Source organism: Mauremys mutica, chromosome 1 (genome assembly GCF_020497125.1).
Source record: "Mauremys mutica isolate MM-2020 ecotype Southern chromosome 1, ASM2049712v1, whole genome shotgun sequence".
NCBI lineage: Eukaryota > Metazoa > Chordata > Testudines > Geoemydidae > Mauremys > Mauremys mutica.
In genome coordinates this window covers 77301770-77317052 of record NC_059072.1, presented here as the reverse complement: position 1 = coordinate 77317052, position 15283 = coordinate 77301770, and the positions used below count along the sequence as shown (strand labels likewise).

The 15283-nt window shown below is 36.6% G+C and overlaps 1 protein-coding gene across 7 annotated transcripts in view; it reads right to left on the bottom strand.

Annotated features, from left to right (window-relative positions):
- Positions 1 to 15283, bottom strand: part of LRRIQ1 (leucine rich repeats and IQ motif containing 1) — a 165157-nt gene that overhangs the window by 68594 nt on the left and 81280 nt on the right. For all 7 annotated transcript variants that reach the window (XM_044980054.1, XM_044980049.1, XM_044980039.1 and 4 more), the window contains exons 19-22: positions 2948 to 3037; positions 1978 to 2099; positions 1281 to 1376; positions 816 to 901 (exon numbers count right to left, since the gene is read on the bottom strand). In XM_044980054.1, the coding sequence (XP_044835989.1) occupies positions 816 to 901; positions 1281 to 1376; positions 1978 to 2099; positions 2948 to 3037 (394 nt within the window). The remainder of the gene's footprint in view (positions 1 to 815; positions 902 to 1280; positions 1377 to 1977; positions 2100 to 2947; positions 3038 to 15283) is intronic.

Here is a 15283-nt window from a genome sequence, read left to right as displayed (position 1 = left end):
TTTCTCAAGACAGCTTACCATGACTAATGAACTTAAAGGTGTCCACCAATAATCAACTAAGATATTTTATCCTTTCCTGTATTAACAGCTGCATACACAGAGAAAATTCACAGACATAAGAGGTAACCATGCAGGGAAGGAATAATTTTAACATCAGTCAGAAAGGAGAGGACAGCACCTTCCAAGATTCACAGAATCATCTCTGAAGCTTGAATGCCAAATTATGATCAATTCTAGAGACATCAAAAACTGAAACCTTCACAAATGTATATAAATAGCACTTAATGTAATCAAGAGCCGGAGATGATAGGTGTGATTACATGATACAGAAATGTTTTTAGGGCAGACTTTTAAGCATATCAAACAGATATAAAACTACTCAAACTGAGCAAGGCTATTATAACTTGAGATATTTTCTTGAAGGAAAAAAAATCTAATCAGGACAAAAATATAGAAATATAAACTTTATATCTAGCAAAGGGAATACACAGAACACAATGAAACAAAGTTACCATTTCATATATTTGGCAAATATTCCTTTCAATATTCACCAGAGTACTTTTTCAAATATTAATATATTGAACATATAAACAAAACAAACATCCTTTTGATGATTTAATATGTTCATTTCTGAAGCACATCCCTCCCTCCCTTCCTCCCTCCCTCATATTAACGTGTGAAGCGATCTAAGAAAATACAAGCAAAATTTCTAGAAGTGACAACCTGCTTTCAGATGAAGAAGTAGAGACCTGCTGTTTCCAACATTTTATATATATTCTTATGTAACATATATTGTAATAGAACTGTTGACTTACCTAGATTTTTAGTACTAGATTTCTTGGATTTCATTTTATGGGCCCTCTTCAGCATTAGCTGTGCAGTGGCAATATCTTTAAAACCCCTAAAGAAAGGTGATATTTCACTATCAATATATACACATTTTCACATATCAACTGCACAGTTCTCTCTCTCTCTCTCCACACACACACACACACACACTTTTCACATAGAATACAGCAAGCACACAGGACATCTCATGTATGATACTTGACATACTGAACTACAGAGATGCTTGCAATGCTCATCTTAAACAGTTAAGAAATTGTAGTTAATTGACTTGATATCTCACATGCTGGTTAAAAGTATAAAATAATATTTTTGACATTTAGAAATAAATACCTACTTAACCAGGGTACCTATTAAAAGCCTCTACATCTATAGTTCCTGATAGTGTAGAATTCACGTTAAAAACAAAAAAAGTAGGATAGACTTGAACATACCATTCTTCTGAAATTTTCTCTTCTTTTTCCGATTTGAAAGATAATTTCTTTTTGGGTTGCAAGTCAGAGAGACGTGACATAGCTCTCTTCTCTAACCTGACAAAGGAGTAGCAGAGCAGTACTGAAATCTGGGTCAGTAGTAAAAGTATGGTGTGATGGCTTTGCAGCCTTTATTATTCTGCAAACTACTTATGCCTTCTGAAACTCAGAAATAAAAACATCTATTTTAATACTCCTGGAAGGCTTTATCTTTGAGAGTAATAAAAGTTTGCCATCCATTTTGAATGTTTACATTTCAGTTACAATGAAGCATATTTCAGTCCTTTTCTGCAAAGGAATACAGCACTGTGAGAAATATTTTTAAACTCTTATCAGATAGATATCTGTATGTTAAGGCCTACATTATCAGATTTTTTTGTTAACATTTTATTATTTACATATTTATAGCCTTTTATTCTTATAACTTTGATATTTTAATTAAATGAGCATTAAATTATTGCAAACCTAATACACTGTATTTGTTTTATTTAGTTTTAATAAGTGCATTTACTTACAAATCAGTAATTTCTGCGTTAGCACTCAAACAGTTGCAAAAAGCAACACAAAGAGGAGTACTAATTACTCTCCCAGTGTTTATTCTGGTATCTGCCAGAGCAGGTACAGGTAGTAATAAAAAAAGGAAATGATTTTGGCTTACCTGGTACTAAACAGGGTGTTTTCTGATGACAATGAATGTGGTCTCTCATCACACTGCCAGGCTTCATGTGGAGGCCATGGTAAATTAAATGAATTATGATCTGAACTGAAAGGCCTAGCATACTTGTAAGTAAGGAAATTAAAAAAAAAAATCAGTGAATAGTATTGTAACTTTGGCCCTGATCCTAGAAATGCTTACTCATGGGGTTGACTTTATGCACACAAGTAGCCTCGTTGATTTTAATGAGGCTACTCACATGTGTAGTTAAACATGAGTGTGTTTGCAGCGTCATGCCCTTTGTTTGTATTTCAGACGTATAGTCAAAACATGATAGGTCCATCATAGACCTTATCTTCAATAAACTAAATGCTCTATGAAATATTGCAAAAAGATGGGGAGTTTAATTATATCACAAAAGCAAAAAAAAAGTTTAACTGACTGTACATTTATGAATATCCATTATTTTAATCCAGGCAAAAATATTTTAAAGAATACTTTGCATATAGCAGAAGAAAAATGGAAAAAAACCTAAAACAAAAACAAAAACACCCACAAAAAGCTGAAACTTCAAAGTTTATCAAATAACTAACAGACATTACAGTTCAATGACCTTTAGCTGTTCTGAAAGTCCTCAGCTGTTGCTATATAATGCAGACTTTAGTATTTTAAAAGTACTGTGTCAACGAGCAATTTTTAATCCATTGCCAAATGTGCAGATGAAGCACATCATCTTTTTTTTTGAGCTACTGTGAAGTAAAGTGTTGAAAGAAATCCAAAATAAAGAAAAATTTAAGCAAATGAAAGAAAAGCTACATGAAAAATTACATCTGGGGATGAGGAGGAAGTCAGAGGCTTCTAAAAGTAATTGTGTTTTTCAAGTCAATAAATTGAAGTATTAATCACCCCAGTGTAGCATATCCTCAAGGAATGAACAAAGACGGAAGACTAAGAAGTTTCCATGACATGTTACCTTTGGCCAGTGCAGCTGGTTTGTGAGCAGCAGTGTTTTTGAAGGGAAGCGGGTGGAATCCAAAGCTAGCCATTCTCTCTCTAAGGCAGCCTGTATGAATGAGTAAAGTCAAATAATGCACTGATAAAAACAGTTTAGTTTAGTTTTGATAATTTCTGCAAAGTCTCTTTCAAACTGTCTTGCATATTGATTCAAATGTGTTCAGGTTATATATCAGAATACATCTGCAATGCAATCACAGTCACAATTCCAAAGTGGTGCATTGGATTGATTTCTATTATTAATTACTATTTGTATTATCGTAGCATCTAAGACCATGATCATGGACCAAGACCCCCATTGTACTAGGTGCTGTAGAAATAGAACAAAAAGAGACAAATAAATCCACAATTAATAGTTATTTTCACTCAGATGTTTCTATCCTCTTCTCAAATTCTCTTTATTTTACTCCAACAACTTTGCTAAAATCAGCAAATAAGAGCACTAAAGCAGAAAACTACAGAGCTAAAGTATTTTTCAAATATTAATATAAAGGGCACAGAGAAGCTTGTTAGCTTTTTTTGAACAATTAATATTTTAAATCCCTGTTTGCATGCCTGATTATGTCACCCTTACTCATGTTGAGTTGTACTTATCTGGTGAAGAGTCCCACTGAAATCAATGTGTCAGACTGTGCAAACATTCACTCAAGTAGTCCAACTGATTTATAGCCTACTGGAACAACTTGCAAAGGTCGCAGAATCAGATCCTGAAGGGTATCTTATTTTTTCCTAATTTAAAATTCAGCCAATCTAACTTTTTTCTTACACTTCATTGACTTTTTCTACCATATTTTCTTTTAACACATTTAGACAAGTGATAGAAATGCAAAAAAAACCCCAAACAAACAAACAAAAAAAACCCCTCTAATTTATGTGGCTAGAACATCTTTCTCCCATTTACGGAATATTATTAGGTTGTATTAATTTCTGCCTCCAACAGAACTCCCAGCTTTGAATACCTTAAGACATGATTACAGTAATTCTTTATTGGCTAGCATGCTTAACAAGTCTTTGCATAACCTTACATTGGTGAACAATGGGTGCTGCTAGGTGCTTTCTGAAGAGATGACAGGTTCAGATTTCACCTATTTTGAACAGGTAACCTTGTATGATGGTCAAATACTATACTCATTTTAAAACAGCTCTAATGTATATGTACTATATAATGTTGAATCACCAGCCTTCCTCCATACTTACTCAAAAATTCTTGAAACAAGGTTTTTTAGAGTGTATATGCAAGTTTTAAATCGTAAGAACTCTTCCATGTTAGACTTCTTGTTTCTGTAACTTCCTTAAGATTGATATGATGGTTAACCATATTTGGTATTTAATTTTTTTTAAAATCTAGATCAGATTATATTCCCTCTTCATTTATATCTGATGTATCATCATTCTTCTTTCCCATTTATCGTTTAATTTCAAGAACAAAGTTATGTAGGTTTTCCTTTAACCCCCTACACATCGGTTGCATGTTAAGGAAATAGCAGTGTGATAAATTCAAATCATATTTGCCAAATAAATTTATCATGGACCTATGACTGTCTCATTTGCCCTCTGTCCACTGATCAATCTCCTTTGTAACTTATTCTAACACTCCTAACCAGTGAGCAGTTTCAAACCGCTCCCATTTAAAAACAAAAAAATCAACGTGCCACTCCAAAAGTGGATTCTGTCTTTGCCCTTCACACCTTAAAAGCTACCAATCTGAGTTGCAAGATGGACAATGTTTAGACTCAGAAACAGTGACTAATTTAAGGTTTGATATGTTTATGACCCAGCAGAGCTAGAATTACGAGCGTCCCAGATTTTCCACACAGACCTTGCTTCTAAGCTTTGGACATCAGACTTTAAAAGTATATACTTATTGTTGGCCAGTGTAGTTTATCTGCTGTGGGAAGAGGTTTTGAAGCTAAAAATCTCTTCAATCTTGACAAAAAGGACAATTTTAGATGGAGTCAAATTTGCGTCTTTTTCTTAAAAAAGACTATCAAATATCTCATTTGGAAATAGGTATTAGTTTACAAATGAGTACTCTTCATGCCCTCTTTAATTTGTACTCAGCTTCAATTAACTAGGAGCAAAACACTTATAATTGTTCAAATGAGCATCCCTTTATTCATCTCGAGTCCAGTCCTGCAATCATCACAAGCAGTCTCACTGACACTAGAAGTTCTGCTCCAAAAAGCAGCTATATAAAGATGTAGACTTCTTATTCAAAAATCTCCTCCCTCTCTGTTAGCAATACAAAGTCAACACAGATAAGTGTGTACTGGAGTCTATTGTTTCTTCTGCATATTTGTCAAGAGACTGGGTCATAGGCGATCAGGCCTAGTGGTCAGAACAGGAGTCAGGCCTAGTGGCTAGATTCCAATTTCCAGAGCCAAGGGTCAAGACAAGGCCAGAACCAGGATCGAAGGTCAGAACCAGAGTCAGAGTGCAAATGCCAGAGCCAAGGGTTGAGGCACTGTTGCAGTCAGGAATCAGAATAGAGTGTTGGAACCGGATTACAAGAAGTCACATAAGGCAGGAGCAGGGCTGGTTCTGAGGGAGGAGCAAGGCAGGGACAGGATGGGAACAAGGCTGGATGCAGGGCAGGGCCTGGGCTGAAGCTGTGGAGGAGCAGAACAGGAGCAGGGCTTGGTGAGACAAGCACAGGGAGTCAGAAAGTATGTGGGCATGTGCATTGAGCAGTCAGCAAGCTACAGTTCCTGTTGATCTTCAGAACCAGCCTGCTGGCTGCCTCATTCAGTCATGCAGGATGGTCTGTCAGGCAGCCCAGATGGCTTGTTAGCTGCAGTGCCTTGCTCCTGATAATACTGAACTCTAATCAATCTCTCTTGGGTAATCACACTGAAGCAACTTGTGGTGCACAGGCATATTTGAAAGGAGATTCTGCAAAACATTTATTAATGCAGAGTAAGATCCAAGCTTGACTCTCACATCTCTGGTCAAGTTTGTAGACCTCGCAGTTTAAATTTCTACTCTAAACTGAGCTCATTTGCTACGGAAGTCAGTCAACAAACATAAAAGCCTAGAAGGCTTTAAGTTTTGAGGACTTCAGTAACTCAGCCAGAGATTATGGGCCTATCGTCAGAATGGGTGGGTGAAGCTCTGTGGTCTGTGGTATGCAGGAGGTCAGACTAGATGCCGCTATGGTCCCTGCCTGGAGTATGGATTGGATCCCTTTGTTTTAGAGATGCATTATTTACTAATATTCTTTCTTTGGCTTTTAAATATATGTTGAAGCCTTACTGTAATTTTTAAATGCAGTTTTTACCTTTACTGAATTTTATATCAATGTTACTATTTTAATAGTGTTTTCCTTTGGTTTACTAATTGTACGTAAAATATAAAATGCCTAAAGCTGTCTGGTAAAAAGAGACACCACAGTACAGAATGGTAAAGCATTATTCAAAGGTATAAAAGGTACAGTAACTAACAAAACATTACCAAGACAATTGATTTATCATTAAGATCAGATTTGTTAATATGAAGCACATTTGGCACTACTAAGAATGTACTGTGTATTCAAAATATACTAAAATGTCATTTACTTTGGCCAACAACAACAAACACATCACTGATTTTCAAAATGTATATTATTCTATTATGTTTATCCCTAGCGATTTCTACAGTACCAAGCTCAAGAGACTCCTGTTCATAGTCCCCCCCATAAATATAGTACTGAAGTTTATACACAAATAGATTTTTTGAGAACTTAGACTAAAAATTAGATCCCAGTGCTACTGAGGATATACTCTGATGGAAAAAATGCAAGCTTGGACAGACTAAAGATGTATAAAAAGTAGAAAGTATGATTATATGGACTAAAGAAAAAATTACCAATTTCATTTTTACTAGACGAGTGTGTGTACGTGGAAGAGCCTCTGCTGAATATTAAGTATATTTCTGAAACCAAATTAAGGGCTTGATTTTACAACCACTAATATATACAAGTAACTTTATGCATGTTTGTAAATCCTATTCAATAGACCTAACTCACATGTGTAAAGTCAATCATTCACGTACAATTCGCTGCAGCATTATACCCTGGGAATTTTACATCTATTTGTTTCAAAATAAACAATGCAATTTACAAAGCTTCACTTAATGGAACTGATTATTTGGAAAAGAAATGTGATTTTTCATGAGGCTAGCAATAATACATAAATTGGCTGCAAGTTAGGAACATTTAGCACATTTTTAAATCCAAAAAGGAATTCTTTACGTTAATCTCCTGTCAGTCTCACCTTTTAAATGCTAGTTTGTTGGCACCTTTTTCAAGAAAGAATACACATATACTGAGTAATATTCAGTTAAGATTTGCACCAGTTTACCTTCTGATTTACCAGGAGTGGGCACAGGAATGTCCAGATTATATCTTCATACTCATGGAATTCTTTATTAAATACAGTATTTTTTCTCCTCATCGTTTCATATTGCAAGAACTATTAAAATGTAAATTATATATTATAGTAATAAAGAATTCTTATGCTGTAAGTACATTTTGGTATATCCATTAGATAAAGAACTTCATTCTTTCAACTTCTATGAATGTAATCCTGTGATTTTTACCCCCCCAGTATTCTGGTATCTCATAAATGAATTCCAAATGAACAGTGAATTCTTCCACTCCATAGTTTACTACATAACCTTTTCATATATAGCTATTCTTTCCTACCTTTAATCTATTTATTCTAAAATAATCCCAATAGCTCTTTCTAGAGCATTATATATCTTGCTTTTCATAGAATCATAGATTACTAGGGTTGGAAGGGACCTCAGGAGATCATCTAGTCCAACCCCCTGCTCAAAGCAGGACCAATCCCCAAATCCCTAAATGGCCCCTTCAAGGATTGAACTAAGTACTCCTCATTTTGGACTTGATATTTCAAAGTGCAGAGCACCCCCAATTTGAATGTTAGTCAATGGGAGCTGTGGGAGCTCAGCACTTTGCAGATGACATTCAGAACATAAAAGTGTGGAATTCTGCTGAGTACAATTTAAATAAACTTAATAAAATAAAATAATAATAATAATAGCAATGATGAGGTGGTCAGTGACTTCTTAAGAAGGAAAAGGCAGTGGGTGGAGAAGATGGGTGTCTTTTATAAAAAATAAAACAGCATTACAAAAAAGTAAATTACTTCCAGTGGATCCAATCCAATGTCCATTGAATGTACACTGGATCAGGCCTACTGGGAGATGGAGATTGTACCCTAATCATGCATACATACATTATAGTAACTTTACTTTTGTGAGCAGCCCCACTGAAATCAATGGACAGGTCTCATATGAATAAAGTTATGCACATGAATAGTTTTGGACAGGACTGGATCATAGTCTTTTCCCGGAGCAAAGTGGAGCAGGAGAGTTAATAAAAACACACAACCAAAAAACAAGACAGGGAGAGGTTGGGCTGACAGGAAGGAGAAGAGGGAGGGAAGCGTCTCAAAATATTTAAATAAATCAGCATTTCAAACAATCAACTACAGAAAGATTCTTCAACTTAATGTAGTAACCTAAATTCCTGCCTACAAACACACAATAGCTTTATGGCTTCTAAATTGATTTAGCCCATGATTTAGTTATTATAACAGCTTGACAGTTCTTCTTGTTTACAAGTACTAACTATATCTTAAGCTATATTTTTATTAATCTCAGAATATATTTATTACTGAATTTCTAGGAAGTGGAGTCAATTCATTATTATACTGAAGTATTCACTTAAGTAGCTACATATTATACGGGGAGAAAAAGAACCTACAAGAGAGCTGTTCAAAATGCTGAATGTTACCATTTTAAAATTAGAAAATCCTTTTGACCGCCTCAGTCACCCTCTTCCCCCTCAATTAACCCCTTCTCTAACTACAGTACAGCATGGGTTTGTCCAGAATAATTGTCATATTTGTGTTTATGCTGTGCTTCAAAACCAAAATTTGAGAGTGACTGGCTGGAATTCTCCAAATATAAACAAAGGAATCAAAAGAGTTATTCGGACAGTTATTCTGAATTCAGGTGCCCTATTGGCCTGTGGGAGTGATGGCAGCATGAGAAGAATGAAAGGAAAGAGGGCACTGAGTAAAATCTTGTTTTAAAAAACAGCCTCTCTTTACAGTTTCACAGGCCTATCAGCTAAATCCACTGTTTTAACTCAAGGCTGTTCTATACTCAGCTCCAGTTTATACCTCTGATTTTGCCTAATCAGTTTCCCTGCCTTCTGCTCTGCCAATGAGGTCATTCATCTCCAGTTCCCAATCCTGTCACCATGCCTTTATCACATTATCTCTAGGTAAGGAATGTCCTGTTCATCCTGATTTTACCACACCACCATCCTCCCTGCATCCATTTTTTTTAACATTGATTTTTCCACATGGACCACAAAGAGTGAACAAATAGAAAAATGACTCAAAATTAATCATTACGCTTATCTTTCCCCATGTCTGAAGTGTTTTCAGTTTTGTATTTAAACTAAATTCTTCATGGTAAGGGATGTCTTCACTTTGTTCTAGTACAGCACCAAGTTCACTTTTGGTCTTTAACAGAAATGAGTAACAGTCTAGCTCAGTGTTGAAATAAAAATGCTTTAATCCACAATGCAAGTGGAATACATTCTCAAAACTGTCACTCCCCAAGATGCTGAGGATGATGAACTTTGTTTCCATGTGACATGCTAGAGACTAAAACGTCTTCACCCCATGTTGGCTATTTAGTGGGCTATATGGTTGCTTTCTCTCTTCTTTGGGTCAGGAATAAGGAATCACGTAATGGTGGCCAACTTTGTGGATGATGGAAGTAGAAAAGAGCATACCAGAGAAAAAAATTACTGTATTGCCTTTCATTTGGCTGAAAGCTGCAAATTTCTATCCTGATTTCTGGCTAACATCTCTCTCTGTGGTGTATCCCATTCAATCCCCCAGAACAAACCTTTTCACCACTTAATATAGCTTTTCTTTTCTGCAAGAATCTTAGTATTTCTGATACAAAGTTCTTCTCTGTAAACTTAAGTACTTGCAAAAGTTGCAAGAAAACATGCAATTCTAACTCAGAGGTTTCCTGGCACAAGAGCCCTAAACTATTATTTCCCGGTTGTTTATATATTGCTGATTGACTGAATGAAAACTGCCTTTGAAATTAGAGATCTGAATTTTTTTAGTGCATTTAAAGTTCTCTTTCATCCCCAGAATTTTGATAAATCAGATTACTCTACAGGCTAGTTTTCCAGAGCAAGAAAGCAACAGGAGTTCTCTTGTATAGCTTAATTTGGAATCAGGAAGCCAAACTTATTTAGACATTCAGGGCCACACTCTTGGCTAGTATAAATTCAACTGAATCCAATGGAGCTACACCAATTAACATTTACTGAAGGTGTGTCCTCAGGCAGATTTGCTACAATTTCCATTAAAAGGGGGAAGATTTTTAGTTGCTTTTTCAAATAAAGGTAAGAAGTTACTGGCAGTACACAAGTACTAATCTTAAACAAAAAGATCAGATAAAAGTTTGAAGTTGAGGGAGTATGAATTATGTATTACAGAAAGTGTACATATTGGGCCTGATACTTCTCAGCATTACATTGATTTTACACCTCAGTGCAAACAACTTTGTAGTCAGTGGAGTTACACAAGAATACAAAACAGTGTAACTAGGTGGATCAGGCCCTATTGTTTTTATAAAAGCTATCTTCCTGATATGTTTTTAATCAATTTGTCCCACAAGTTCCATCTTTCCTCAAACAGTTCAGTTGATGAATCACATACATGGATAGAATCTTAGAATTGCAGCCAATAAGAATAATGTAGATTTTTTCTGTTGGTTTTACTTTTCCTGATACTTCACCTATTCTATTTGGTAGAAATAAGCAGGTTAGCTCCCCAGAAGAGCATTTTAACCTTTGACGAATGCTTCTTCCTTAGCTCTGTCGTTATTTGAGGTGGAGGAGTTGAGAAAGGGAAAATGATCATGTGTGCTTAAAGAAAGTTTCCTATAATTTCCAAAGTTGCTTTAAAAATGTCCCTTTGATAGAATCAGAATGGAGAGAGGTTAATACTGTTTACTTGCTAGCAAAATGGGTATACACTTTTGTTTGTAGTGGGAGAGCTTGCAGCATGATGATTATCTCTCCCATTGAACGTAGAATGCCTGAGCAGTAAGAGGAAGCAGCATAGCCTGACACCAACACTTCAGCTGCTTCTGGTGAATCTGCAAAGGAGATCTCTGTAGTGCAGACTCGTGAAGATGGCAGGGAAAAAATTCAGCTTTTGGATCCCAGGCTGAATTTTGCAAGGCTGGCAGTTAGAAAAATTTCCATATGAAACATAGCACATTTCATAGGTAAATCACTATTAAAATAGTAAAAGCAGCAAAGAATCCTGTGGCACCTTATAGACTAACAGACGTTTTGCAGCATGAGCTTTCGTGGGTGAATACCCACTTCTTCGGATGCAAGTGGTGGAAATTTCCTGGGGCAGGTATATATAAGCAAGCAAGAAGCAAGCTAGAGATAACGAGGTTAGATCAATCAGGGAGGATGAGGCCCTGTTCTAGCAGTTGAAGTGTGAAAACCAAGGGAGGAGAAACTGGTTCTGTAATTGGCAAGCCATTCAAGCTGAGCTCCAGTTCATCTACAAATTTGACACCATCAGCTCAGGACTAAACAAAGACTGTGAATGGCTTGCCAATTACAGAACCAGTTTCTCCTCCCTTGGTTTTCACACTTCAACTGCTAGAACAGGGCCTCATCCTCCCTGATTGATCTAACCTCGTTATCTCTAGCTTGCTTCTTGCTTGCTTATATATACCTGCCCCAGGAAATTTCCACCACTTGCATCCGAAGAAGTGGGTATTCACCCAAGAAAGCTCATGCTGCAAAACGTCTGTTAGTCTATAAGGTGCCACAGGATTCTTTGCTGCTTTTACAGAACCAGACTAACACGGCTACCCCTCTGATATTAAAATAGTATTTTGGAGTGCCTGCACCTCTCACGGCGCTGGAGTACAGGAGTTGATGGGAGAGCACTCGGGGGAGTCAATTTATCGCTTCTAGACTAGATGCGATAAACTGATCCCCGCTGGATCGATCACTGCCTACCGATCCGGCGGGTAGTGTAGACATACCCTCAGTCATTTTACAAAGTAGAACCACACAGCAAACCACTCTGAAAACAAAGTGAGGAAAATACGGATCATCAGGATATGTAAATTCAATAAAAATTGTGCAAAACTTTGTGTGCATTCTAAATACAAAAATAAGGATTACAGAAAAAGACTATTGCATAGCTCTATCTACAAAAATAGGAAGCTTTAGAAACCTGCTATACCTGAGATTATTTTAAAACACTATTCTAATTGCTAAAAGCAAACAGTATGTCCAGCCAAGAAAAGTAGAGAGAAGTGTTGTATGGATTCCAAAGAAATATCACAACAGTGAATTGTTCTCATGGGAGCTTAAGAGATTTTAAAGACATAAGAAAGTAGAGTAATTATTACAGACCATTCCCTTAAAAGACAGTTAATTTAGAAGAGAAGTACAGCTATAGTGGCATAATCCTCTGTATCTTTCTCTTGTAAGTGGACACAATGGAAAACGGCATTTTGCTGAGAGAAACTTAAGGCAGGACCATATTTGTGAATGCTTGCACCAAGTATCATTTGCCAAAATGCTTAGAGTAACCTTAGACAATCATTCTAACAATAGATTTCACTCTTATTCCTATTGCCTGTGTTTTTTAAAAATAAATAAATATGATTAGGACTGTGTAGAATTAGCTGACTACTCAGTATATGAAGGAGGATGCAAGTAAATGAGTAAAATAAAACAATCTCACAGAACGTTGGAATTTTTGCAAATGAAAACACTCCATACTTAACTCCAAAGAGGTCAAGTCTTATGATAATGTCACAGAAGTCATTAATGACATACACATAACTTTTCTGCAAAATGTGCTTTGTGCCCTAAGCTTGATAGTGTTCAAAGGAAGTTATGGGTCAGAAGCCAATTCCTACATTTTGTTTTGAATAAAAGACTACAAAGTACAGATGAGTGAACCTCATAAGCTTCAGAGGTTAGACTTGGTTCACATAAGCACCAGAATTGCTTGGATGCTTACCCAATCCTTTTGAAGTTCCCAATTCCACTCTCTCAGCAACCTCAAGAATCCCCAGACTCTTGGCACCTTCAGCCCTCCTTGAAGACTCCAGGATCCCCACACAATCTTCCTTCCAAAGGCTCCCAGATCCTGCTTTCTTCCTACCTTTGATTCCACCACACTCTACAAGATCCCAACTAGAACACTGTCCCTACATGTTCCAGATGATGTGCCCACACAACCAAATCTCCCATGCTTCCTAACTTTGTAAATAAAGCTATGGAACTCAAACTACAACAGCTTTGCTACACTATGGCAAGACCACAAGCTTCTGTATCTAAATAATATTGCACTTGGAGCTTTCTCTGTTAAAGGTAACTCAGAGTATACTGACCTCCAGATTTCCAATATGGGATATCACCACTAGAGAATATGCTACAATTGCTGGGGGCTGCAGCTTTAACAGGAGAAGAGAACCCGGAGAGAAAAGTTAATAGTGGATCAGGATAAATGTTGAGGTATTGCCCAAGGCAGATATTTTCAAAATTGGGGAGCTGCTGCATGCTCTGCTCTTTTGAAAGACAGGGTACTTTTAAAGTGTCTAAATACTTTTTTTAAAAAATCACAACATAAGGTGCTTACGGTGGACACAATATGCTTAATTATTAAGAAGATCTATCTTCATAAGACCCACTGCTTGAGAAAATTTGGGCCAAGAAGCACAGAAGGTGGCTAGCCACCTGCCTTGACCTGAGTCCCCACATTCTGTGCCTCCTGGCTCCAACTCTTCTTTAGAATGAGTCCTATGTAGCTCTAAAAACAGTTGTTCCCCGAGTGTCTTGTCAGTCTAGGACTTGGATCCACTATTCTTTTGAGATCTGTACTCAGTCTGCCACTGTTTAGAGAGGTTTTGAGAACCTCCAAGTGCTGGGCCCTCCAAAATGTCTCTCTGTCGGATAGTCACCCCTGCAGATCAGTAATTGTCACTGTTTGTGAGTCAAAATTGATTTGGGGGGCGGGTAGGGTACAAAATAAACAATTAATGTAAGAACCCACAGAAAGCCATATCAACAGCATTTTTGGCCCCTCATACCAAGGTGTAATCATGCCTAAAATTGACGGACTTGATTGATACAGGGTCAGGGAAATCTGCCTGTTTATAAGCAAAGATAATACAGTATTTGAGTAGTCTCCATAAAGAGATTTGTGACATCTTTTCCCCCTTTTAAGAATCACAGGAATAAATTATTAGAACCTGACAAAATTTACAGACTCTTTACACTCAAAGAATGCACATGGTAACAAGATGCACATATTCCGCCTGTTTTGTTACTAACATCATTTGTTTTTTGTTCCTTCCTTCCCTAGCTTCCTCTTCCTTAGGAGCTCAGGAACTGATAAGAGGGGGGAAAAGGCTTAGAGAAATAAGGCATACACTTCAGGCTACCAGGAGAAAGAGGAAAAACAGTGAGGAGAAAGTAGGTGGTTGAGCTACTTAAGCAGCTGCGACTGACAAGCCATCTTTGCCTCCTTACTTCCAGGTAGTTTGAAACATGAAGGATAGGTCCTAAGTAGGCTTAGGAAAGAAAGGTTGCATGACAAATCCACAATTTAAGAGCTGTGTAACATTGTTCTATTTAGTAAGAAGATAATATTAAATGTTTTTCAGGAGAGGATTGTTTCCTTTAGTAATGTTCTCAAATATTTCTTTCATCACTTTTCTTAAGATTGGAAGAAGTTAATACTTCTGAAGTTTAAGCTGATGCTGACTATATCTATGAATTCTGCAGGACAGCTCTCAAAGACAAGAGCTTCAATTGGAAGCAAGTATTTGTTATTTTCTAGAGTTTATTTTGAATAATTTGGCCTTTCTTTTCTATTATTGCTACATTAAATATTGATGTTCTTTTAAAAACAAAAGAATTAATGATGAATAAAATTTCTCCTCACATTTAGCCTGTGGGTTAGAAGATATCCCGTATTCTAAACTAAAAGGATTTCATGAGCCAAGCTACAAACAATGAGATACATATGGATCTTTGCGTGGAGAGAGAAAGAAAGTAAATTACACTTCACTTTCCTCCTTTGTCCCTCTAAAAGTATTGATATTAAAGCCAATTACAATACTGGCTGCATTGATGACCTCTTCTCACAGAGTATGGAAGTGGATGTTGATACAATTAGCACATTTTTGGCACACAGATCTCCAA